This window comes from Orcinus orca, chromosome 15 (assembly GCF_937001465.1).
Source record: "Orcinus orca chromosome 15, mOrcOrc1.1, whole genome shotgun sequence".
Taxonomy (NCBI): domain Eukaryota; kingdom Metazoa; phylum Chordata; class Mammalia; order Artiodactyla; family Delphinidae; genus Orcinus; species Orcinus orca.
This window is the reverse complement of record NC_064573.1, coordinates 7,051,232-7,078,157: the sequence shown is the minus strand read 5'-3', so window position 1 is coordinate 7,078,157 and position 26,926 is coordinate 7,051,232. Positions and strand designations below refer to the sequence as shown.

The 26,926-nt window shown below is 44.0% G+C and overlaps 1 protein-coding gene across 2 annotated transcripts in view; it reads left to right on the top strand.

Moving 5' to 3' along the window:
• LOC125961254 (uncharacterized) overlaps positions 1-24,913 on the top strand; it is a 96,294-nt gene extending 71,381 nt beyond the window's left edge. For both annotated transcript variants that reach the window (XM_049698017.1, XM_049698016.1), the window contains one exon: positions 23,549-24,913. In XM_049698017.1, coding sequence (XP_049553974.1) covers positions 23,549-23,749 — 201 coding nt within the window. In that variant the 3' untranslated portion in view covers positions 23,750-24,913. The remainder of the gene's footprint in view (positions 1-23,548) is intronic.
• The last annotated feature ends 2,013 nt before the right edge of the window (positions 24,914-26,926 follow it).

Genomic DNA, 26,926 nt, shown 5'->3' with positions numbered 1-26,926 from the left:
ATATTTTAATAGTTAATAGTTTAATAGTTTAAACTATTAGTTTAATAGTTTAAAAAACTATTATAATAGTTTAAACTATTAGTTTAATAGTTTAATAGTTAAAAAAATATATTTTTAAAATATTTTAAAAAGTTTAAAAAAAAATATTCCAAACGTTCGATTTTTTTCCCCCAGTCTAGACAGTCATTATCAGCTGGTATTAAGAGTGCAAAATAGTAACAAATCCAGAGGGATGTAAAAGGAGGCGGGGAGTGGCTTCCCTCCCCCAGTGCAGTCCCTGCAGCCAGGCCAGTGGTGGGGTTAGTGGGGCGCACCTGACTGCTCACTTTGGGCCCAGCACCCTCTGAGAACAAGCTCCCAGGCAGGAGGGCTCCTCACAAGGCGTGTGTGTTGCTGAGTGCGGGGAGCAACACCTGGGAAGGGGCAAGGGCTGTGTCCCACCCCAGGCCACTGGCATCTCCACGGCTTGGGGTAGGGGTGTTAGGCGGTTGGAGTTTGCTAACCCTACCCCTCTCCAAACCTTAGTTCTCCTCTGTCCAGTGATTCGCCAGGTTGGACTACCAGGCCCTGTTGGTGACCCCATCTGACGCAAAGTGAGTTGTTGCCATAAGGTATCATATTCTAGCCATGGTGTGGGCTGCAGGCCCCTTGGAGATGCTGGGATCACCGCGGGCTGGTCCTTGCCAAAAAAAAACCAAACAAAAACAAAAAACCCCAAACAAACATGAAAAAACCCTTTTTAAGCCACAGAAATCAACCCAAGATGATGCGCATTGATGCTACCGCCCCAAATACACTTTGTCTCCTGAAGGCAACTGACCCCCGAGACAAACAGCCCCTGCACCCCACAATCATTCTGGTCCATCTGCCAAGACCCCTAGCTTGGCCTTGAACCCACTGGGGCTGTTCGGTGAAAGGCCTACCGCTGCATCGGTGCTGGGCCACCGGACCCCGGCTGCCTGTCTCTGGTCATGTCCTGCACACACTCCCGGAGGCCTCACCCCACACGGGGAGGCCCAGTCCCTTCTGGCCAGGGTCCGAGTCACTTACAAGGCCGTCTGTTGGGATGGGCGGAGTGGGCCCGGGCCGGCAGGGGCTGCACGGGAGTCACCGAGTCATCGAGAGTGGCTCCCGAGGCCCACGGAGCTTTCCAGACCGGTGCAGAGGACTCCAGGCTGGCTCAGCGGATGCCCCTGCACACCAGGCCCGGGGAAGTGGGGAAGAAGCGGCGTCAGAAGCCCGCTCCATGAGGGACAGGACCCGAGGAGGGCCCGGGGCTGCACGTGGCGACGATGCGGTGCTGCAGGTGCTCCGGCCTCGGCGCCGTCTGGGCCAGGCTCTGGCCTGTCCCCGCTGGGCGGACACCCCAGCCGGGCGTGGGTGCACCCTGGGCCCAGAGCCGTGGGGAGGCCTGGCGGTCAGGAGGGAGCCGCACGGACCTCGAACAGTCCTTGTGTCGCAGACTGAGAGGAGGCCTTGGCTCCCGGCGTCTCCCGGGGTCTCCCGGGGTCGTGCTCACTGTCCCCAGCTGCTGCCGGTTCGCCTCCTTGAGCATCGGGGCGGGGTCCCGGCCCAGGCGGCAGCCCCTCCCGCGCAGGTTCACGCGCGCTCCGTGTTCAGAGCATTTGAGACGCCTTCGAGTGGTGTCACTTCTCTGGCAAAGGCGATCTCAAGCCCGGGAAGTGGCCAGCAGAGCCCGTGTTGATCTCTCTTCTTGGAAAACCCCCGTTCTTCATAATTCAAAAAGAGTCATGTACCACAGTGTTCATTGCAGCTGTATTTACAATAGCCAGGACATGGAAGCAACCTAAGTGTCCATCAACAGATGAATGGATAAAGAAGATGTGGCACATATATACAATGGAATATTACTCAGCCATAAAAAGAAATGAAATTGAGTTACTTGTAGTGAGGTGGATGGACCTAGAGTCTGTCATACAGAGTAAGTCAGAAAGAGAAAAACAAATACCTAACACATATATATGGAATCTAAAAAATAATAATAATAACAAAAAGGTTCTGAAGAGCCTAGGGGCAGGACAGGAATAAAGAAGCAGATGCAGAGAATGGACCTGAGGACACGGGGAGGGGGAAGGGTAAGCTGGGACGAAGTGACAGAGTGGCATGGACATATATACAGTACCAAACGTAAAACAGATAGCTAGTGGGAAGCAGCCACATAGCACAGGGAGATCAGCTCAGTGCTTTGTGACCACCTAGAGGGGTGGGATAGGGAGGGTGGGAGGGAGACGCAAGAGGGAGGAGATATGGGGATATATGTATACGTATAGCTGATTCACTTTGTTATACAGCAGAAACTAACACACCATTGTAAAGCAATTATACTCCAATAAAGAGGTTAAAAAAAAAAAAGCAACCGGGTTCTTGTCTCAGGTAGGCATGTGCGCATGGGAGAGGTGTGGGCAGCAGCGCGCCAGGGCATCTCGCCCTCCTGAGTTTCTCCAGTTGTGTAAGGCAATGACAGAATGAGGGATACAGCCATAGCTCTCGATTCATTCTGTTTATCTGTGTAAAAATACAAATTTGAAGTCCATGGACTATTTTATTCTTTTGAGGAAATGAGACATGTCTATTGTTTTTGGAGAATATTTTAGGCCACGCAACAAGGCTGAACATTACAGAATCTAGCCTTTTGTGAAGAGATCAAACTTATGTTTTTTGTTTTTTTTTTAAATCTTTGCCAGCTCTGTATTCTAATTGGTCAGACATTTTCATACAGGATTAGGGCTGTTTCATTTTGGAATGGAAAATGATATACACCCTCCCCCAGTTGTTTCCCTGAACCTTCATCATAACATATTATTTACGACATGGGTGGGAAATGAATCCATCCTCTTTCAAAAAGTTCGGAATGCTTTAGGATAAAATGTCAAGGATGGAGCTATTCCTTTTGGAAGAAAATCTGGAAGAATATTAAGAATTTAGCCAGTTCTTTTTCCTGAATTCGTTTTTCATAAATTCAAGTATAATTTGAATTATAAAAATATGAGTAATATACCAAATGAATTAAAAATCAAACAAAACATTGGGAAAGTATTTGACACAAATTTAATAGCGCAAGTGTGAATTTTCTCAAAATGGAAGAACTCACAAACATTGAAATTTTGCTTTACTCTTGCATTTAGTTCTTTGTAAAATAATAAATCACATAATTGGATCCAGTAGTCGATTATTTCCCCCAGTATCAGGTGTTGTTTTAGATGATTAAACTCAGATGAACTAAGACCTGGAGGGCTTTATTTACCATCACCGGGTTAGTTAGTGGCCATTTAGAGTGACCTCAAAAGCGTGGCTATGTGGTGTCATTGCCATCTGAGCTTTGTAACTCTGCCTGCACCCAACTGCAAGGGATACTTTTTTGTGTCCACTTGGCTGGGCTAAGGGATGCCCAGAAAGATAGCTGGCAAAACGTTATTTCTAGGGGTGTCTGTGGGAGAGATTAGCATTTGAATCAGTAGACTGAGCAATGCAGATGGGCACCGTCCAGTTGTTAAGGGCCTGAACAGAACACAAAGGCGAGGAAGGGTGAATTCGCACTCTCTGCTTGAGCTGGGACGTCCATCTCCTTCTGCCCTTGGACGTCAGTTCTCCTGGTTCTCAGGCCCTTGGAGTCGGACTGAGTTACATCGTGGGCTTTCCTGGGTCTCCAGCTTACAGACAGCAGGTCGTGGGACCTCTTGGCCTCTGTAGCCGCGTGAGCCACTTCCCGTAATAACTCTCCTCTTGCGTATATATCTGTACAGACCTGTTGGGTCTCTTTCTCTGGAGAACCCTGACGAATACATTGACAGCCCTCTCCTGCTTATGGTCCTGTCATCATCCCTTATGCAAATGAGGACCCTCAACTTGCCCCTTCTTTTACAATACAGCGACAGTGAGGCCCAACAGCAGTTTAGGAGGGTCTGTGTGAATGAATTTATGAGGCCAGGACGACTGGAAAATATCAGAATGCCAGCTGTGGGTACTGGCTAGATATGAGAAAGGGGGGGACAATTGAAAAAATTGAGACCATGGAAAAGAAATGCGGGAGTTCATAATTTTGACCATACCTAGCCTCGTACTATTGACTTAAATGACAAGTCATGTGTGAAGTGTAAAATTTCTCAGGAAGGAGAAAGCTAGAGATAATCATTTTTGTTTGTTCTCGGAAAAGTCAAAAATGTGACCGAATGAGGCAGATTAATTACAATATTTTTCAACCCACGCTTAATTGAAAATGACGGCTCCTTGCTATGGTAGGGTGAGCTATCCATTTAATAAGTGGGAGGATTAGGGCAGCTTGCTTTCAGTGTGGTATTCCTAGTTAACAAATGAGGAGATTCTGAACATATTAACACTTGAACTTTATCCTCATGAATCTTCAGGTAGTTGCCAAATGTTACTAAGAACTTACAAATGAATAAAGAATTCTCAGCTTGTTGTCTTGGAAAATTTTATTTTAATGAATAGACACAGCTCAGAATGTCTATTATCAGCATACAGACACTGCCAAGTTCTTTTCTTGAAAATGCCATCATTTACAAAAGTTTAATACTTTAATAAGAAAATTCCATGTTAAATCTTCATCCACATTAATAACTCACCAGATCTATTAGCACCAGCAAGGCAATGAAGAAATGCAGCAAGTAAGAGTTGCAAGATTTTTCTTCTTTTCGTTCTTTGGGAAAACTTTATGAAAAATACATTAAAAATAAACTGTAACACATCCGTGCGGCACTTTTTAGTAACCCCCTGTTTGTATTATATTACATCACTTAATCCTTATGACAGCACCGTATGTTTTGGAGGGCGAGAGTTTATACCGTTTTACAAGTGAGGAAACGTGGATTCAAAAGCTTAAATGATGTGATTCAGGGCATACAGGCAGTTAAGTGAAAATTCAGGGTCTGACATCAAGGTTTTTATAGATCCTGGCTCAGCATCCTCTCCATAACACTACGGTGATGCTTTTCCACGTTTAACCATAAACTCTATTTATTTCTTTTACAAAATATTCATAGTGTTGGAATGCCCATCGCTGCTGGGGATATATGTTGCTGCTTCTATTTGGACCGTAGACCTTGTGAAACCATAAACCAGGTGCATTATTTTGTTATCCCTCCCTGTGCTCCAGGCAGTAATCAATCACTGTGGGTTAGTAGTAATGCTGATCTCACCTAGGATGTTTTTTACAGTACTGTGAGTCTGTGAAGAAACTGAAATGGTAAAAAAAAAAAAAAATGTTACAGGCCGGTAAGGTTTTATTTCAACTACAAGGCTGCTGTAAAAATTGCACTTTGTTTTCCGGTGCTTCCCTTTCCTAGGAATGAGCAACTTACGTGCATTCAGTTTTTGTAGGAGTGACTGCTGCCCTTCGAAAACAGCCCAGTCTTTTCATGTTAGCACTCAGTTTGGGGACTGGTGTTAACTCTTTCGCCGGCAGCACGCCAAGACAGAAGGAAAACAAGGGCTCCCTGGGCTGAAGGTGTAGGGGGGTCTGCCGCATCTGGGTCTGGCCAAGCCTCATGCTAGGCAAGGCCAAGTTTACCTTCTAATCACACCATAAACTAAAATACGATCAGCCAGAGGAATAGGGTTCTCCCAAGGCCTTCAAACTGTTACTTGACACACAGGGTGGATGTCTGACATTCTGCCCTGTTGGTAATTCGTTCTATAGCTAGCGAAGTTGAGTTGCTAGCGGCATCCATGCACTTGGTGACTTGGCCTGAGGCAGGGCATCGCCTCTTTATTATTTTCTGATGTGACTCATCAGGGAGGGGAAGAAACACTTTGCCTCTGTCCTCCTAGCTTTGATAACTGGGTCTTTGGAATAAACTAATAGCGGGCAGATTAACATGAGAAAAGGTACCGACATTTATTCATTTTTAATATTAAATACGTGGGGAAAGCACGGGGGGGGGGGGAAAGTGAATATCCAAAAAAGAATTGCGATTTGAGAGCATATATACCGTCTATTATGGGAAGGAAGAGGGGCCGTTTAGTCACTTAGGGGAGAGTAAATGATTTTTAGGCGGGGTGAACGGGCTCGTTCTTGCCGGGAGGGAATTTTTGACAACCGAGTTCCTCTTGGGGATCTGTTTCTAGGCAGAGGAGGGGAGTTCAGAGAAAGCCCCGCCCAGCACTGGCGGTTTTTCACGTGTCTTCGGCTCAAAATAATCAATATACCCGAGGGGCATATTTTGGGGTGGCGTGTCCTGCACACTCACGGCAGGGATTCGCACACTCTTTGCACTCAGTTCGGCCTCCTGGGATGCTCGGGGGAAAGTCGTGTCTTCAGATCCGGCAGCTCAGACACAGGGTGGTGCGACTGGAGGGTAAGAGGCACTATTGGCAAATTGGTTCTTAAAATATTTTTAGGAACTGACGTTATACCAGCATGTAGGACTCATTACTGATGTCGAGTGTTAGGATACGCTAGAACGTATTTTAGAGGAAGCTGTTTCCTGAAACTGATACTGTTTCCTGATACTACTTTTAGTGGGGCTCGTATCTTTCTTAAGATCTCTTTTTATTTTTCTGATTATAAACTGAATATATGCTTTTTATAGAGTACTTGAAAAATACAGGGAAGTATAACAAAGAAAACAAAAATCATCCATTAATTCCACACAAAAAATGTTCACTGTTAATGTTTCAGAAGTATTGTGTTTATTACTTTTGAAACACCTATGCATATGTAATATAATATTTCAGACGTACCACATATAGAGATTTTAGATTTTGCTTCTTATTAAACAACTTCACTGAGATATGATGTATATACTGTAGTATCCACCCATTGTAAATGTACAACACAATTAAAAGTAAGTGTGTAAACTTGTGCAACCATCACAACTGCTCATTTGCAGTTAATTCTTTTCCCCACTGCCACTCAATCTAGGCAACTACTGATGTGCTCTCAGTCTTTACAAATTTGCCTTTTCTGGACATTTCAGATAAATGGACTCACACAATATATAGCCTTTCGCGTCTGGCTTCATCATTTGGCGTACGTTTTTGTTGTAGTGTGTTGTAGCAGGTCTCAATAGCTCGTTCATCTTAATCGCAGAATCATAGTCCATGGTATGAATCTGCCACTTTTTGTTTATCCATTCACCTGCTTTCGGTTATTATGAATATTGTTGCCACGAACACTCACACACATGGTTGCATTTCTATTGGGTAAAATCCTAGAAGTTGAACTGTTGGGCTGTACAGTACATTTATGTTTAGCTTTTTAAGAAATTCCCAGGCTGTTTTCCAAACTGCCTGTGCCATTTCACATCCCCAGAGGCAACATGTGAGGGTTCAAGTTCGTGCCTATCCTTGCTGACACTTGTCATCGTCTATCTTATCGACAGTAGCCATCCTCGAGTGTACTGGTTCTCACTGGGGTTTTAATTTGGATTTCCTTAGTGACGAGTACATGCAGCAGCTTTTCATGTGCTCACTAACTGTGTAGCTTCCACACTGAGATGTTTGTTCACATCTTTTGCCCATTTGAAAAAGTGAATTGTCTTCTTACTATTGAGTTATGAGTTCTTTATTCTGAATGCAGTTCCTATTATCAGGTATATGATTTGCAAGAGTTTTTCCCCAGTCTGTGGCTTGGCTTTTCTTTTTTTTTTTTTTTTTTTTTTTGCTGCACGCGGGCCTCTCACTGTTGTGGCCTCTGCCGCTGCGGAGCACAGGCTCCGGACATGCAGGCTCAGCGGCCATGGCTCACGGGCCCAGCCGCTCCGCGGCATGTGGGATCTTCCCGGACCAGGGCACGAACCTGTGTCCCCTGCATTGACAGGCAGACTCTCAACCACTGCGCCACCAGGGAAGCCCCGGCTTTTTTTTTTTTTTACTGCAAGAGTTTTTAATTTTGATGAAGTACAATTTATTAATTTTTTCTTTTATGGGTTATGCTTTTGATGTTGTATTTGAGAGCTTTTTGCCCACCCCAGGATCACTACAATTATCTCTTTTGTTTTCTTGTAGAAGTTTGATAGTTTTACCTCTTATAGTTAGATGTATAATCCAGCTTGAATTAATTTTTATGTTTGGTGTATGATAAGGGTTTCAGTTTTTTGTTTTTTGTGTGTGTGGCTGTTCAGTTGTCCCAGCACCATTTGTTGAAGCGCCTGGGCATATTTGTCAAAATTCGATTGACCATGAATGTAAAGGTTTATTTGGGGACTTTCAGTTCTGTTCCATGGATCTGTGTGCCTGTCCTTATGCCAGGACCACCCTGTCTTCTTTACTTGTTTACTTGTCTTGATGACTTTACAGTCATCGTGGAATTGGATAGTATAAGTCCTCCAACTGTGTTGTTCTTTTTCAGAATTGTTTTGGCTGTTTTAGGTCCTTTGCATTATAAGAACATACACTTAGGATCAGCCTGTGAATTTCTACCACAAAGCCCGCTTTGATTTCGAGAGGGATTTCATTGAATTTACGTATTTATTTTATCAGAGCATTTTCCCATGCTTCTATAATTCTGATACTTCTGGCTGGCATAGTTATGGAGGCATTTCTGGGGGGAAGAAGGGAGTTGGGCTAGATTACCTTTCAGTTTCCCTTTTCATCTTCGAATTCACTCAGTTTTTGCTACCTGTATTTGCAAGAGATATGTGTGTCTTTACAATGGAGAAACTGGTGACTATGAACTCGTCAGTTGTTAGGATCTTACAGAGTTCTCCCTGGCAGGTCCTAGGGTCACCTGGAGGAGAATGGGTGGCCGAGGCAGTCCTGGAGGCTGGCGATCACATTGATGTGTCCTTCAGTACCGGCGTGATCACTCCTTAATGCCACCAACAGTGTAGGTTACCAGAGATAACTCTCAAGATGACACAGAGATGCTCCATATTACTCAGCGGGCCAGGCAGGAAGCAGGTGCTGTCAGGAAGGCATCTGCCAGAACTGGTGGGAAAGAGCATCCCTGCCATTTCCTGACATCAGGACCTGTGGGAGGCATCGCCCAGCCCAGCGCTGATGGGATCCACGCACGCAGCACAGGAACGGCCCTCTGGCTTCTCCCAGATCAAATGGTCCACGGTAGGGTTTACAGTCCTCATTGCTGATGTTACAAGGTTAGAGGCAGTGACCTTGGGAGAGTTTACACTCAATTGAATTTTTATTGTTTCACGAAATGGGCCTTGTTTTCTGCCAGTCGACGAAGCAGTGGGCATCCTGGTGTATAATGGACGTGGATAGACTATCACTGTTTGTTACAGCCGTTTAACTGCAGGGCAGTCTTATTAGTAGGGATTTCAGAACCACAGGACTCTTGCCAGCCTCAGGGCTAATTCTTTATCCAAGTCAGCGTTAACGCTGTTACATATAACAGGTTATGACTGCTTCAGAAGGAGAGGAAAGTTCAGCGTCCCTGAGGTTTAAAACATAGCAGAAAGGAAAGGAGCTGAGAGAACCAAGATCCGAGCAGTCGGGAAGTTCGGGGCAGCCGTGTTTGAGAGGCAAGCCAAGCAATCAGATGTTCCAGGACGCAGTGGCCCAGCCAACCTAGAAGGTAAAAGAAACATTAGTGAAGAAATCAGCTGAATGACAGAGGAGAAGCGCAATGACTAAGGCAAAAATCATCATTCGTTTAGGGATGGAAAAATGATCGATCATTTTCCCTGCATGTTATGAAAAAAACACAAACCATCCTAAATCCCTCCAATTCCCAATTACCTATCCAAACTGAGCAGAAGTCCTATTGAAGCTTATATGAAAGAGCAGGTTATAAAAGGGATCCTAGCTTGGCTTTGGAAGGCCAAGAAAACGTCCTCATTATACTGGTGTGGTGTGATCTGACAGTGATGCTGCATTCTGGGTCATGGGCCGGTTAATGCAGAGATGTCGGGGCGAAGGGGAGAGTCCCAGGCTGCCGTGAATACAGGAAACAGGGAACAAGAAACCTTTCTCAGAGGTGACATGTGGCATCGAATAATACTGTGGGTGAAGAAGTTTCGTAGTGGGAATAGACTGCAGGTGTGTGTGTGTGTGTGTGTGTGTGAGAGAGAGAGAGAGAGAGAGAGAGAGGGAGAGAGGGAGAGAGGGAGAGAGTGGGATCTCCAGTTATTCTTTTTTTTTTTTTTTTTTCTGCAGTACGCGAACCTCTCACCGCAGTGGCCTCTCCCGTTGCGGAGCACAGGCTCCGGACGCGCAGGCTCAGCGGCCATGGCTCACGGGCCCAGCCGCTCCGCGGCCTGTGGGATCCTCCCGGGGCGCGAACCCATGTCCCCTGCATCGGCAGGCGGACTCTCAACCACTGCGCCACCAGGGAAGCCCTCCAGTTATTCTTTGTGCTTATATCTAAGTCAGGTGGTGCTGTTTCTCCTTGCTCTGCTTTTTGCTTCTTCCATAGCACTTATCACCTTCAAGTATGTTACTATTTACTTATTTATTATGTTTGTTGTCTGTCTCTTCCCCATTAGAATGTAGAGGGCAGGAGTCCTGCTTTGTTTTATTCGCTGATGTATCCCAAGCCCCCAGAACAGTGCCTGGCGCATGGCACCCAATACATGATTGATTGAATGAATAAAGACCCGAAAGGGAAGAAAAGGAGGATTCTTAGCCAAATAGGGAAGTAAAGAGTTATAACTTCTTACTGCGGGAAGGAAGATGGTAGCACAGAAAGAGAGTGGAAGTTGTTCCAGATCTCTGCTCAATCTGGTTCTCGTCTGCTTCAGTCCAGAGAGAAGCATCTCCCTCAACAGTGGGTTTTAATGGTTCAACTGCAACAGCACAGAGAGGGAACAAGTCCTGTGCAATCCCATGATTTGATGAGCAGTCCTCTGCTGTTTGTTTCAGAAGTAATCTACCCATCCATTAAAATATGTTGCCAATACTCAATCACAATGTTAACTTGAAGCATAGTATTTGTCCTTATTTTCCAACCACTCCATTTTAAAGAAGTTCAGTTTGCCAGGTCTATATTTAAAATCCATAGGCTTTAACTAATTTAAGCAAAGGTACAAAAAGTGACAAGTGCAAAATAAGTTTACCTACCAAAAGGGGATGTTCCTGGCAAGCTCTAACAGTACAAGTGGGTTTGTTAATAATAGATTCGTTTTACTGAGAAACTCAGCATCAGAGAGGCCTAATTTCCTCAGTCACACAGTTACTAATTGGTTACAATCAGTGTTTTCTCCGAAGAAGTTTGAATCACAGGAGCAGTGTTCAAATCCCATTGAATGTGCAAATGAAAGGGGCCTTGAGGACACCTGATGTAATTTCCTCCGTTTACAAATTAAGACACAAGCTCAGTGTATTAGTCTGGGGTCTATAGAATAGAACAAATAGGAGATAGATATATATATAATATATTTCTTATGATAATTTATTGTATGTTTATTATAACAAATAATTTGATATTTATTTTCATAGACTATAACCTATTTATTATTATATGAACTTATTCTTATAATATATGCATATTTATTTATTATAAATTATATATTTTATATTTATATATTGTTATAGTTATATATTTATACATAAGGCAAGCTGGAGACAGATGGTATAGCCCAAGTCCAAAGGCCTGAGAACCAGAAGAGCTGGTGATGTAAGTTCCAGGTCCAGTGTGAGTCCTGAGGCAGCAGAGGACCGATGTCCCAGCTCAGAATCTGTCCGCCAGAGAGCGTGGATTCTCCCTTTCCTCAGCCTTTTTGTTCGGTCCGGACCCTCAGTGGATTGGATCAGCCCCACTCATGTTGGGAGGGGCAGTCTGCTTTATCGAGTCTCATTCAAATCTAATTTCATCCAGAAAAACACCCTCATAGCCACACCCAGTATATTGTTTAGTCAAATATCTGGGTGCCCTGTGACCCAGTCAGGTTGACACAGAAAATTAATCATCACACTCTGGGAGGGAATTTGTGCACAGTCTCCACTGTGAGTCAGGCCAGAGCTGCCAGGACCCTGACATGGACGGAATTCCCAGTGTCCTGTGCTTCCCTCTTCACATCCTTACACCTTCAGATCAACGCACGTTTCCTACATAATTCCATAATTTCCTAATAATTCTCATACATCTAATTAGTTCTCATTTATGCATAGTAAAATCATTAATTTCTAACAAATTTCTTCAATGCCTTGTATATAATTTTCCTCAACTGCTTAGCAGAAAGTTATTTAATCTACATATTTAGAGGAATACTGTCACTACAAGTTAGATTTTTTTCCCCATAGAAGTAAATGGTTCATTACTGAAATTAAGGTTCCTTATCATTGCACTGTCCCTCCGTGGATATGACGGGAAGATGGTACAGGTGTTATGGAGGGTGTTTGACCTGAGACAGTTTAGAAAGGGGTGATGGAATATTTTCTTGATTGAGACGAGGCACAAAATAGGATGTTTTCTGTTGCTTTCATCTTGTTTTCCCTCATGAGAAAGGAATTTTTTTGATCTTTCCATTAGTATAACTTATGTAAATCGTCTCCATAAAGATATTAAAAATACCTGCTGAGTGTTCTAGAAATCAGAAGAATCAGAGTAGTACACCAAAGCAGATTGGAAAAATGGGCGCGATTTGTGGCACTAGACAGCTTGTGTGAAGGGGAGAAGGTGGGCAGAAGAAGGTCGCCCACTGTGACAAAATGGAGTTTATTGATCCTTCATTGAGGACTGCTCTGGGCCAGAGACCGTACAGGAGGCATTTGGCCTTAGACTGGGAAATGTGCTGTGAACTTGCCCGAGTCACGTGAGTCCCAGGAGGCTGAAAACATCTCCCGGGGTTTTCTGCTGCAGCTCATTCTGGGAACCACCGTTTCAGCTGAGCAAACGAAAGGTGATAAGTATCACCTGGATGTTTGTTACACATTCAGATTCCTGGCGCTGCTCTCTTGACATTCTGGTTCAGTAGGTTTGGAAAGAAGTCCAGGAGTTGGTGTTTTTTGTTTGTTTATTTGTTTTTGTTTTTTTAATTTTTTATTGGAGTGCAGTTGATGTACAATGTTGTGTTAGTTTCAGGTGTACAGCAAAGTGAATCAGTTATACATATACATATATCATCAACTGTTTTTCTTTTTTTTTAGATTCTTTTCCCATAGAGGTCATTACAGAGTATTGAGTAGAGTTCCATGTGCTGTATAGTAGGTCACTGTTAGTTATCTATTTTATACGTCAGTCCCAATCTCCCAATTAAAGAATCCCAAGTGTTGCTAAGGCAGGTCGACAGTGAACTTCCTTTGTGAAACAGTGCCCTGTGCTCTGCCCTCATCTCGGGTCTCAGCTACCCCAGGCTTCTGGGAGCTGCATCCACCACTGCCCTTCACCTGTTTCCAGAGCGCAGAGATACATAAAGAAGTGTATCAGTGAATCCACCCTGGCTTTTGGGAAAGTGAGGAAATATTAGGACACATGCAGACTCAGGATTTAAAGACACCCCCCCCGCCCCGCAACATGGGGTTGTTCCCTTACCTTGTTTCTTGAGTCTCTTTTCTGCCAATCAGGTCCAGGCCTCTTGGGGTGTTTATGGGTCCTTTATGGCTCTGTGGTCCTTCTGTGTTGTAGCTCACCGTTCACAGAGTTACAGCCTCCGGCTCCTCTCCAGATCGCACTGTGAGTTTCCCAACTCCTTCAAGCCCTCCTCCAAATCGTGGTCAAGAAGAGGGGGCTTTATTCATCCTGCAGAGCCGCAACTTTGCACCTTCTGCCAACGTCTGTCCCCACCCCCCTGCTCCTGGGAACTGCCATTCTACCGTCTGTGTCTACGCATTCGGCTTCTGTAGGTTCTGCCTAGAAGTGAGATCATGCGGTGTTTGTCTTTCTGTGCCTGGCTTACTTCACTCAGCATAATCCCTCCAGGTTTATCCATGTTGCTGCAAAGGTACAGCATGGTGATCGTAGTTAATAATACTGCATTGTATACTGGAAAGTCACTAAGAGCTGCTAAGATCTCAACTGCTCTCACCACACACACACACACACTGGTAACTAGATATGTGAGGAGATGAACATATTTATTAGCATAACTGTAGTAATCATTTCACTGTGTATATTGAGACATCATGTTATATAACTTAAATAGATATACTTTTCATTAAAAAATTTAAAAAGTGAACAGAAAGAAGGGGTGCTCTATTCTTTTCATGCTTCTGACAGCCAGGCCTATCCCCCGTCAGGGCCCTGCTGTCCGGGCCACATCCCCCAGACCAGATCCACCTTCCCATGACCCCCAAGTGTTGACTGTACAGGCACTTGCGCTCCTTTCCCATCTCTCCATCTGATGAGTGGTAACTGTGGCTGAAGGTCTCTGTCTCATCTTCTTCACGAGCTCTGGAGTCTGCTCAGCCAACTCCTCACTGACTTTAATTCTTGCGTCTCTATGCTGCCCTGTCTCTTTCCAGTCCCAGCTATTTTCTTTCCCTCTCTTTCCCCTTTCTGCCTGTGTCAAAACCTATTACACATTCAATATTCTTGACCCTTAACTTCAGATGGTTCTTCTGTATAACCATAAAGAATGACTCCTGCCTATTCTCAATTAATAGATTCGGCTACCTTTAAAAAGTGACTTTTCTGTTGCCCATGTGTATTAATCTCCCAGAATTTTGCTCTTCCAAGCGAGCATGTGGTTACTATTTCTTTTATTATTCTAGTCGTCCAGATTTTGTCACTGGGCAAGTTTAGCTTGCAAATCCCGAGTCCTAACTTCTAGCTCAAAAATCCCAAACTGCAAAGAAATTCTCCTTATTGAGTTTGCATTTTTAACTTTGAAAACACATCTTCCTCATAATAATTTCAAAAATGAAGAATATTTAAAAAAATAAAAGGCCATTCTTTCTTTTCTCATTCCGCACCCCAGATGGGATCCCATTTAGAAGTGTTATGTATCCTTCCAGACATCTTTTATGCATCTTGAAGCATGTCAGTTTATAGATATTTGCAAACATTGGTTTTTCTAGAGCATATGTTTTACCTAATTCTGATTGAAATCGTCATCCTTAACTTTTATATAGCTCAGGCTTCTGGCAGAGTGAACCCTTAACAGAAGGTACTAATTATTGTTATTATTGTCATTTTTACATGAAGAAATGTGTTGCCACACGTGTAAAATTGCTGAAATCAAAAGGATTAAAAACTAGCTGAGGAAGGTTCTTCCAAACTGGTGGTTCTTAACCTTGGCTGCACACTGGGATCCCCTGGGAGCCTTGAACATTACCAGCTCCTTTGCCTCCCCTTCAGCGATTCTGACTCCATTGGTCTGTCGTGTGGCCGGGATTTCAGGAGTTTTCCGCGCCCCCCACCCCAGGTGAGTCTGTTGTGCAGCCTAGACCGAGAACCACTGTTCCAAACACAGATTAAGGACCATCACTGTTAAAATACAAACATAGTTGGGAGCAGCCCCTTGGAGACTGACTCCCTTTCTTAATTAAAGGTTTCTGATTTTCCCTTGACTCCCGTGAGCATGTGGTTTTCTTAGAACACGAACAAGCAAGCGCCCAGCCAGAAGCAACCGCCCTGCTACCCAGATAGTCTTTCCAAAGGTGTCACGTTGGTTGGTGATAGGGGCAGGGCTGGCCCTGCCCTGAGCCTTTTCTGCTTCTCTGGGCTGAGGCAGGACCAGGTGCGGTGCCGCCCCCTTTCCAGGAGCCTTAAACTGAAGGTGAGGCAGGGGCTGAGCCTGGGTGGAGAGGCGCCGGGAGGACACGGGGAGTGACTCATCTGTTAGGGTCAGAGGTCAACAGGGTGCAGATTAGGAAGTGGTGGGTAAGGAAAAGGAGAGAGGCGTAAGCATGGGTTCGGGAGAGGAGGTCCCTGGGACGATGCTTGTGTATCTCCAGGGGTCCCAGCCTCGCGTGGTGCCACTTCCACGTGCCAAGTCAAGACCTAGCCAGAGGCATCTGCTTGGACGGGCCGTGTTAGGATCCGGCCCTGCCACTCTCTTCGCCCAGATGGGTATTAGCGGGCTCGGGGGAGGTGGCCTGAGCCAATTGCCTGGCAGGCGTGACTCCCATCAGCCTCCACCAAGGAGGCAGGGAGGCAAGGAGGGATCCCCAGTTCCCTCCTATAGGTCACCCCTCTTAGGGGTGATGGTCACTCTCCTCTTTTCCCCGGGGGCAGCACAAATGCAGCTAATTGTACCTTCAGCCAGAATGTTTAAAGAGGCTGAGTTATACCCCCAGCAGGTTAGAGGTCGAGCTTTCTGCAAATGATCAAGCGTCTAGCTGTATGTCTACGACTGTTCATTTGAGGTTTGGGCAGAGAGGGTGAATGTGCTCCTTCCTGCGGACCGCCTCCCCCAGAGCCCTCACAGTGGGCAGAGGTATTTCATCACTAATCATTCCAGAGTGGTTAGGAAAAAACAACTCTCTGTTCTTTAAAAGAGTCAGAACAGAGTAAGATAATGGTGATTCAAAGCTAGGATTTGGAAAAAAAAAAAAACTAGGATTTTTTTTTTTAAGTAGTTATGTATTCAGTTATGTATTCAGTATTTTATTTATTTATTTTTGGCTGTGTTGGGTCTTCGTTTCTGTGTGAGGGCTTTCTCTAGTTGTGGCAAGCGGGGGCCACTCTTCGTCGTGGTGCGCGGGCCTCTCACTATCGTGGCCTCTCCTGTCGCAGAGCACAGGCTCCAGACGCGCAGGCTCAGTAGTTGTGGCACACGGGCCTAGTTGCTCCGCGGCATGTGGGATCCTCCCAGACCAGGGCTCGAACCCGTGTCCCCTGCATTGGCAGGCAGATTCTCAACCACTGCGCCACCAGGGAAGCCCGAAAGCTAGGATTTTGTATGCAAACATTGGCGTGAATACTGTGTGTAGATAATTTATTTGAAATCTATTTTACAAATTAAGGCAATTATTTAAGAATTTTCATTGAAATTTGGTCTAAATGCTACAGAATGAAACAGTTATTTTCCTGTTCTCTGCAGCAGATTCTCAGGGAGGTGCCTGTGTGAGCCTGACCGAGAATCCCCCCGAGAGGCATAGAAAATTTGCTCAACTTTGGTCATCGGGAAATGGTGGAACACCACCCTCCATCATATAGGTTCTCTGAAATAGTTTGCTAGTGGTGATAATTATAACTATAATATCATAAAAGTTGGTGGTGGTTGGGGACCGGTCAGTTTGGCAAGAGGTCCTGCGGATGAAAAGGTATCTTCTTCCCTCATTTATAAGTGCCAGTTGGAAGACACAGATGGAGGTTGGCATGACTCCAGGTATAATTATAAGACTTGATTCAGTTACAGGCCTGACTGAAGGGAGAGGGTCAAGCTTGCCTGCAGTCCAGAGTCAAAGCAGTGAGTTCCCAGACACTCAGATTCAATTATTTAGGGGAGACCTCTGCCAGCTCCGGTTCTGTTATTGCACCTTTGAGACTCCCTACCTACAGTGGATGCCTGCTGGCGGTTACAGCTGATGAACCAAGTAGGAGATGCCTGCTCTGGGGGCAGCAGCAGCTTCTGCCGAGACCCATTGCCGGCAGCAGCTCCGGCAGTGGGGACTCCAAGCTACAGCATAAAAGCCAGAGGTTATCTGGCAGTGACTTAGCAGGGCTAAGAGCCACTCTAAAATCCAATTTTCTCTCTGTTTTGGACTGATTCAGAAGGCTCCAGGGATCAGGGTAAGTGCGATCCTAAGATGGTAGAGTCCTTGGGAAAAAAATGTCTTTGGTGGGTAAAGCACTGGCAAACAGAAGTGGAGATGACTGTTTAAATGTTACGCACTCTGCCGATATAGATTTGAAAATAAAAAGAGGATTAGAGCTCTCAGGATTAATACAGGATTAATCTAGTTCTTTCCTTAATACCAAAGACACAAATGTCCTGAAGGAAGAATTGATGCTCACTTTAAAAAAAAGAGCCCATAATTCTATAGAATTAGAATTCTCATAAGGAGATCATCTTTTGTGAGCAAGATGATTTAGAAGAAATTCATTCCCCGATCAGCTTATGTTCATGATGAATGTAAATGTTGTTTTTTAAATTGCCATTGATGGCAACGAACAGCACTAATTGAAGGAGTGCTGAATTCTGGTCGATGAACAGTATCAGAGTTTGGGAAGTAAGTTTCATGTTTACAGCTTCGAGGTGTCAATGAAATACCAGCTTGGAAGTGTTCCTGGTTATTAACCTTTGGAGAAAGGGAGCTCATCAACATTTTATTAAACCTATTTTCTTTAATGTGGCCTTTTTATTTACTAATCATCATTCAGCTATGCTGAACAAATTTCAGAGAGGTTTCCTCAGGCAGAAGTTTCAGAGTATTTTGTGACTATTTTTTTCTCCATCTTAACACGCAGTCTTCCTTGATATTTAAGATGTTAATATCTATATAGAGAGAAAAAAGAATGCCGTTCAACGTCTCTATTATTTTTGGAATAAGCCTCTGGATGAAAAAGACGATGGTATCAATTTAGGGACCATTCTTGACAAAGATTCTAACTACAAACGTTCAGGACCCTGAATCTGGACACATGTTGCTGGTGATTTGAGGGGCAATAAAGGGGAGGAGATACATCTGCAGGGACAAACCCAGGAAAGCACTTCTGAGTGCAGTTAGATGAGACCACTGGCAATATAAATTACCCTTTATGATTGTGAACTTCGGAAACAGACAGACTTGGGTTCATATTCTGATGCTGCCTTTAAGACCCTGGGTAAGTTACTCAACCTCACTAAGCCTCAGTTTCCTCATCCCTAAAATGGGGACGGTGAAGGTGCCAACGTTACAGGATGACTGTGAGGCTTAAATGCTAATTCTTATGGCACATAGTACATTCTCAATAAATGTATGCAACCCTTTTGGCTGCAGTTGGGGGTCAAAATGATGGCTCAAAGGAAGTAGGCACCATATAGAAGAAGAACATCTGTTTTTGACAAGGACTAACTCTTACAGCCCTGGGTACTTTCATGACATTTTTAAGGAGGATTCAGGAAAAATATGCACCAGGTATATGCTCTGTGAGCCTAAGAGGAAAATAAATTTTACTGACCAAAGGATAGCAGGGGGTCATTTATGGATTGAGTCAAATTTGATTGCCGACAAATGCAACAATATGTCATAAAATAACGTCTTACATCTGCATAATACTCTTGACATTTTTTTCTCTCTTGTGTTTTTGGCACTGGCTCTCCCTTGAGTTCCAGATGGGTTTTTGTTTTTGTTTTTGTTTTGCAGTACGCGGGCCTCTCACTGCTGTGGCCTCTCCCGCTGCGGAGCACAGGCTCCGAACGCGCAGGCTCAGCGGCCATGGCTCACGGGCCCAGCCGCTCCGCGGCACGTGGGATCCTCCCGGACCGGGGCACGAACCCGTGTCCCCTGCATCGGCAGGCGGACTCTCAACCACTGCACCACCAGGGAAGCCCGAGTTCCAGATGTTTTGATTTGGGCTTTTGCTAGGTAGATTAGAGGATTGTGCTGAAAGTTAGTGGTGGGGCTCGATGAGCATGGCTGGTGGAGAGAACGGTGTGAGGTGAAACACAGAGACATGATCTACTGAAGTTCACAACCTGTAAGTGGGAGAACAAGAGTGCAGGTCTTACCTTATGATGCGTGAGTGAATAAACGAATGGTAATTCTATGCACAATGCCTTCTTTCACTCCAGGATACCTTAGTAGCTCAGTATCAAGAATAATTTTGTGCAATGCCTAGTTAATTTGCAATCATAACTAATCAATCATTTCATTGATTCAGTTAGTATTTATTGAGATCCTACTAGGTACATTGTATTAGATCATGTCATTTAATAAATATGTCAAGACACATACATAGATTACAGTGGTGGCAACAACCCACCAAAACTTCAGGCCATTTTAAAACAAGACATCATCACCTTGTTTATAAACCCATTGAAGATTTTTAGAATAACTACGAATTAAAGATTTTCTTTTTTGAAAATGGACTTAAAAAAATTTTTTTTCCTAGCGGTGGAGAAGTGACCAAAGCTACAAAGGGATCGTGGAACGGTGAATTACTTTAGGAAAAAGGATGTAATTTATACATTTGATTGCCAAGATGCTTGTAACACCAGCTGTAAAAATTGACACATTTTGTCTAGGGAACCAGGCAAGATTCCGTCATTGAACAATAAAACCGCTGTTGGCAGTTGCAGGATACCAGGGGCCGACCCCGTGGAAAACTGAGGCCTGTGCCTTGTGGGCTTGTGGATAACATGTTAATGTCTGGGCAAGACCCTTGACGTTGAGAACCAAGGATACATCAGCTCTCGGCATATGTGTTTCATTGACAGAGATGAAGGGAGGGTGCTGGATAATTTTTGTTCTTTTATTTTTCCTGAAATCACATAACACAGGAGTTTTGTTCGGTCCACAATTACTTGAGCTCTACAGGAATCACAAGGTCTTCATTCTCCAGTAGAACCAGGGGTTTGTGGAGCGTAGGGATACAGCCCTGCGGCAGCTGAGGACGGGCAGTTGCCCCAGAGCAGTGTTCTGTATTACATTCAAAGACCTCTCAGCATCACTGGATCCCCTGAGTCTTCAGCCTGCACTTCTGCTGGGAGTGCTCCACTCCCACGTAGCAGGGGCCGTGGGAGCTGAGCGGCCGCCAGGGTCCCTGCATCCTGGGCTCGTTCTTGAGCGTCCGTGCATCCCTTCCCGGAGCCTCTGTGAGCTCCTCTTTCCATCTCGCCATCCTGTCACCCTGTTTGTTTGACAAGTTAGAAGCTAAGACGGAATGACTTCATTGTTCCTATACGTATGCAATTCACATTGTAGACACAGAATTTCTGCAGAGAGTTCTTTTTAAACTTTTAAATGTAGTTTTTAAAATTTATTTTTTGAAATAACCGTATAAGAATGCGGTTAAAAAATAACCAAGCAGTACCAGAGTATACACTATGCAGTGGAAACTAAGTCCCCTCCCCCCTTCCTCCCCAGCCCCCCTTCCCAGAGGTCATTCCATACTCTTCCAGAGCAATGCTGTTGATCAACAAGCATGTATATCTGTTTTGTTTTTTGGTTTTTGTTTTTTGCGGTACGCAGGCCTCTCACTGTTGTGGCCTCTCCCGTTGCGGAGCACAGCCTCCGGACGCGCAGGCTCAGCGGCCATGGCTCACGGGCCCAGCCGCTCCGCGGCATGTGGGATCTTCCTGGACCGGGGCACGAACCCGTGTCCCGTGCATTGGCAAGCGGACTCTCAACCACTGCGCCACCAGGGAAGCCCCATGTATATCTGTCTTTTAAACACAAAATGGGGGTGTATGATATTCTGTATTCTGTACATTTTTCCAAAGAACAGTGTCTCAGAAATCTTTCCAGATTGGTATATGTAATTCTACTCCTCCAAATGCCAGTATAGAATTCCATTGGAGAGAGGTAACAGGATTTATTTATTCAGCTTCCTCCTGGACATTTCTGTTGTTTCCAGTTTTGTTTTGTTTTTTGCTATTATAACATATGATGCCACGAATATCCTTGTATCAGCATGATGTGTAAGATAAATGTCTAGATGCATGTGGGCATATATATGATTATGATGAACATTGCCAAACTGTCCTCTGTAAAAGTTGTAGGAGTGTCTTTTCTTGCCAGCAATATATTAGAAAGGTTGTTTGCCCATACCTGCTGTAATGCACAAAGATTATAAAATGTTTTTATTTTTACCAGTTTGAGAGTTGTTAGATTAAAAAGGTATCTTATTTGCATTTCATTAATCATTAGTGGGGCTGAGCATATTTACAAATGCTGAAAGGCAATCTGTATTTCTTTTCTCTCTGAAGATTGCTCATGTGTGTCTTAGTAGATGGCTGGTATATTTCTTTCCGTTTTGCGTAAACACTTTTTAAATAGTAAAGACTTTAGCCTTTTCATGTGTGTTGCAAAAACTTTCACAGTTTGTCACTTGTATTTTGACATTTAGGTAATATTGTTTGGCACAGTAAAAACTTGCTATTTTATGTAGTCAAATCACACAATCTTATCTTCATTACTTCCAGGTTTTGTTTCTTATTTGAAAGACCTCTTGGTATATGGTTTGAGTGGTTATCAACAAAGATCTGGGTGAGCCTTCTGTCTTCTCAGTGCTCCTACAGCACCTCGAGTGCGGGGTGTGAATCTCCAGGATTAACTGAAGTGACTTCTGTTTTACTCCAGATAAAACGGAGTCAATTTGACCCCTAAAGAGGGGCCCAGAGTGCTCTCTCCCCTTGTCCCAGAGGCCTGCTCACCCCCTGTCCCTGCCATCTGTGTCACTGAAGTCTGTATCGCCCCCCCCCACCCCCAGAGGTTGACCCACCTTGTCCCAGAAGGGTACCCTCCTCCCTCACTTACTGGTCTCTGGACCAGAGAATCTGGCCTGGAACTCAAATAGAAGTTGTAGACAGGAACCCATCTAAGTCTTAGCACAGTGTTGTACCTGTTTTCTTTTCTAAAGGTACTGAGTACACAACCAGAGGTTTATTATGTTACACGTATTCTGTTCTTCATCACCTCTTACCATTAAAAATTCTATTTACTTCTGGAGCCCAGGACATCTCTCTAAATTCATCACCGGGAAGTTTATTGCAGTATTGCGCAGTTTGGCCCCATGGTTAATTTTGCAGCATTCGAGAAAATCAGACAGACCTTATGGGATGTTTATAACATTCAAGGCTTCAAAGATGAGCAACATGTACCCCTCCCATGGATGAGCTCACAGTTCCAAGGGAGAAGACATGGGGTGAAAGTTCACAGTACAAGTGGTTAGTGCAGCCATGGAGGGCTGTGCAACATTGAGGAAGGGGTTATACACGGGGTAGTCTTTGACCTGGGGCTTGCAGCAGGCATAAGAACCCTAATTCTCTGCATACGCTCTATTTTTTGCAACGGATATTTCTTTGCACAAGGTAGCATTCCGCTTGTTTTGCTCAATAAAGGTAAACACTTGTTCAATAGAGGAACTACAGCAGTGAATGGTGACTATCAGGAATTATACCTCTAATTCCGAAAAATGTCTTAGTTTTTCTTTTTTCCTACTTTCTTCTTCCCGTTATAAGTAACGTCAATACTCAGGCACTTTGTTTAATCGCGATGTTAAATAAATTGGCCACCAGAGGGCACTGCATACTGACGGTGCCTCCATATTGGATGCTCAAATCTTCAAAGGCTCCAGAAGTGACTGTGTCACTCAGGTCTGTTGGCAACGGTTTCAGACCAAAAAATATGGCAGAAATTAAAAGAGGAGTGTGGTAAATCAACTGTACTTTAATATAAAATGAAAATTAAATTTAAAAAAGCAAGGGAACTTAAAAAACAGGGGTCAGTATGAATAAAGAAATTAGATACATGGTATAGTAGAATTTCTCTTTAATTGTTCATAAAGAGGAAACGTCTACATGGTTATGAATGTAGCTTACATCAGTTAAGAGAAGGTAATATGATAACATCAGTGTCCTGTATAAATCAGCATGACTTCTAAATTCTCTTTGAAAATGTTTTTAGTTTCATTATGTGGTTTAATTCTCCATCTTAAACTAAAGATAAAGAACCAGTTCCTAATGTATTACATTCTTTTAGACACTGAGGTAGATATTATTGTTTGAATAGTGTCAAAATGTTGTAGTTGTGCACAAATTCTTTTCCTGTCTGTTTACTGTTTTGTTTTTGTGTTTTTTAGCTACATCACGTGGCTTGCGGGATCTCAGTTCCCCCAGCAGGGATCAAACCGGCGCCCCCTGCTGTGGATGTGCGGAGTTTTACCCACTGGACCGCCAGGGAAGTCCTACAAAGATATTTTAATGTATGTATTTCCCCTATGGATTTGAGGATTCCAAAACATTTTTCGAGTATGATTTTCTCCCCTCCATCTTTTCCTTAAAACTTTTTAAAGGTATCATGTTTTTAAGCCCATTTGCATGTGGTCGAACTTGGCAATGTGGAGACCCTTTGTTACCATGGCTGGCACTTTAAGTCAATGCCTGGCATTTGTGAGCAAACTGAACTGGCCCCATGAAATGGGCCCAAATCATGTAAACACTGTCAAGAACCTACCCCAAATTTCTCAGAAGGAGGAAAACATTCAAGTAGATTGTTGTTTGCAGGAATCCCACATCCCCAAACCATAATCTCTGTGTTCCAATGATTTCTTACTAATTTATCAGACATGTTTAATGACCGTTTGTAACAAAGTCCTGCCCTGATAGGTAGGTGTTGCGGAGAATCAGAAAGTGATAAGACATTCTCTCTCGCCTTAATCCATGCTCCATTTAACTAGTACTTCTACCTAGGGTCATTGCTTGGCACGGTAAAAGTGTAGTGGTGGAAATGAGATATGGCTTAACCCAGACTATCAAATATTACTGGGGAAACTTTTAAGGGAAATAATTATAATTTTGAAAACTATCAAATAGCAGCTATTCAGTGCTTTGTGATTTAGATGTAGGTTAAAGCCACTCTTTAGAGTAAATCATGATTTATCTTTTAAGCTTGGAAAGCAAATGAACGTTTGCCCCTTGGCTCTCTTTGCAGTGAGTGACCACCTGGGTACCTGGGGGTGATCCTGTAGCCATGCATCGTTCTGCAGATAGAATCCTCTGTACCACTAAATGTTTGGCCTCTTACATTTCATTTTGGATTGGCGAGGCAACTGGAATAGGAGTTCCTTGGAACTGGTTTGTTATATGTTAGTAGTACCTTGGTACACACTGCTTTGGGAAGACTAATGACAGCCTTGGGATGTCATACCTTGACGGTCTAAAGGTTAGCTTCAAGTCATTAAATCTGTACAGTCATTTATTTAAAGTGATTATTGCTTATAAATTATTGTTATTTTAAGAGACGCTTTTCTCTCATTGCCTGGATCAACGACTTGTAATAAGTTCTGTATTGAAGAGCCATTGCTTCCTAATGACCTGTGTATCTTCAGGGCAGGCTGGATCTATTTTATCCTGGGGCATGATGGGTGTGGTCTCTGATTGTCTGGCCAGAGTCTAAATAGCATCAACCCTAACACAGGAAGAGCTCAAAGATACCACTCCCCGTCGTCCCCCCGCCCCCCCCCCCCCCCCCCGCCGCCTAGGCGAGCAATTGTTCCCTCTTTTCTCAAGCTTTTATGTGACCTCCTCTAGGGAAGAGGCAACAAGTAGATCGTGGTTAAGACCCAGGTTCTGGAGCCAAACAAACCTGGGCCAGCCAGGAACAAACTTTGTGAGTTTAGGCAAACGGTTCAACTTCCCGGCCTCAGTTTCATCATGTGCAAATTGGGTGTAGGAACAGGTTACTGTGAAGATGAAGGGCCACTCTGTCTATAAAACACTGAACAGTCGTTATTAGTTATTGTTAACGGACAGAATTGGTGGGAAAACCGGGTACTAAAACTGGCCTTGCCTGTACAATTTTTTATTTTAAATTAATATTATTTTTTAGAACAGTTGTAGGTTTACAGAAAAATTGAGCAAAGAGAACTGAGATTTCCCACATTCTCCTCTTTCCCACCCACAGTTTCTCTTATTATTAACATCTTCCACTATTTTTTATAATCAATGAGCCAATATCGATTCATTATTATAAACTAAAGTCTATAGTTTACATTAAGGTCCGCTCCTTGTGTTGTACGTTCTGTGGGTTTTGATGATGGATAATGTCATGTGTCCAACATGTTAGCATCATACGGAATAGTTTCACTGCCCTAGAAACCTTCTCTCTTCCACCTATTCATCCCTCCCCTTCCCCAACCCCTGGCAATCACTGATCTTTTTTTTTTTCAATTTGTTTTATTGAAGCATAGTTGATTTACAATGTTGTGTTAGTTTCTGCTGTGTAGCAAAGTTACTCAGGTATACAAATATATACATTCTTTTTCATATTCTTTTCCATTATGTTTATCATGGGATAGCGAATGTAGTTCCGTGTGCTATACAGTAGGACCGTGTTATTTATCTGTTCTATATACACTAGTTTGCATCTGCTAATCCCAAACTCCCAATCCATCCCTCCCCCCGCCTCCCTTCCCCTTTGGCAACCACAAGTCTGTTCTCTATGTCTGAATCACTGGTCTTTTACTGCCTCCGTAGTTTTGCCTTTTCCAGAATGTCATCTAGCTGGAATCACGCAGCATGGAGCCTTCTCGGATTGGCTTCTTTCACTTAGTAATGTGCATTGACGGTTCCTCCATGTCATGTCTGGCTTGATAGCTCATTTCTTTTCATCTCCGAGTAATATTCCATTTTCTGGCTGTACCACATTTTGTTCACCCATTCACCTCTCGTTTTCCATGGTATTTGCACTGCTTCCTTCCCTCTGTCACCCAGTCCTGGGAGCCGATGGAGGAGGAGATTGCAGCTTACACATCACTGTAGCCTTAGAATCTGGGACAAGACTGGCTAAGTAGTAGGTCTGCAATAAATGTTTGTTTAAATAAGAAAAGTGGAAAGAAAGGACTTTTAGATCGGCTACAATAGCATTCGTGCTGCTAAGTGGCAGGTTTTCAAAGGGCTGTCGGAAATGATGTCAATCCTTGGCTTGTTTTATTCTTGGGAACCTGGAGGGTCCGGTGCTGAGTCTGCAGGGCAGCGACACATGTCCCTGGCGTGGCCACGCCAGCGGGCACAGCAGCCGGACACATATTTTCCACGGGCCCAGCAACGGCTGCGCTCCCCGGAAGGTGGCCTGGCAGTTACTGTCACGTCTTTGCTTAGAGAGGAGTAAGTGTGGTCAGGGGGTCTGGAGACTAACTGGCCTTTGAGGTGATAAGTTGCACTTCCCTGGGGATCTGTATAAATACATCATCAAACCATGGAGTGACTATGACCAAAATCATCACTATAAAGTGTTCATTATTTAACGGCTGCTGCGGAAGAAGTTTTAGAATTTTCCTAGGCGAGGTAAGCAGGGCATAATTCATGTTGTAGGCGGGAGGTTATTCTTAAAATCAACATTATAAACATGAAAGTAGAGTAAAGAACAAATTACTGGGCTTCCCTGGTGGTGCAGTGGTTGAGAATCCGCCTGCCAATGCAGGGGACACAGGTTCGAGCCCTGGTCTGGGAAGATCCCA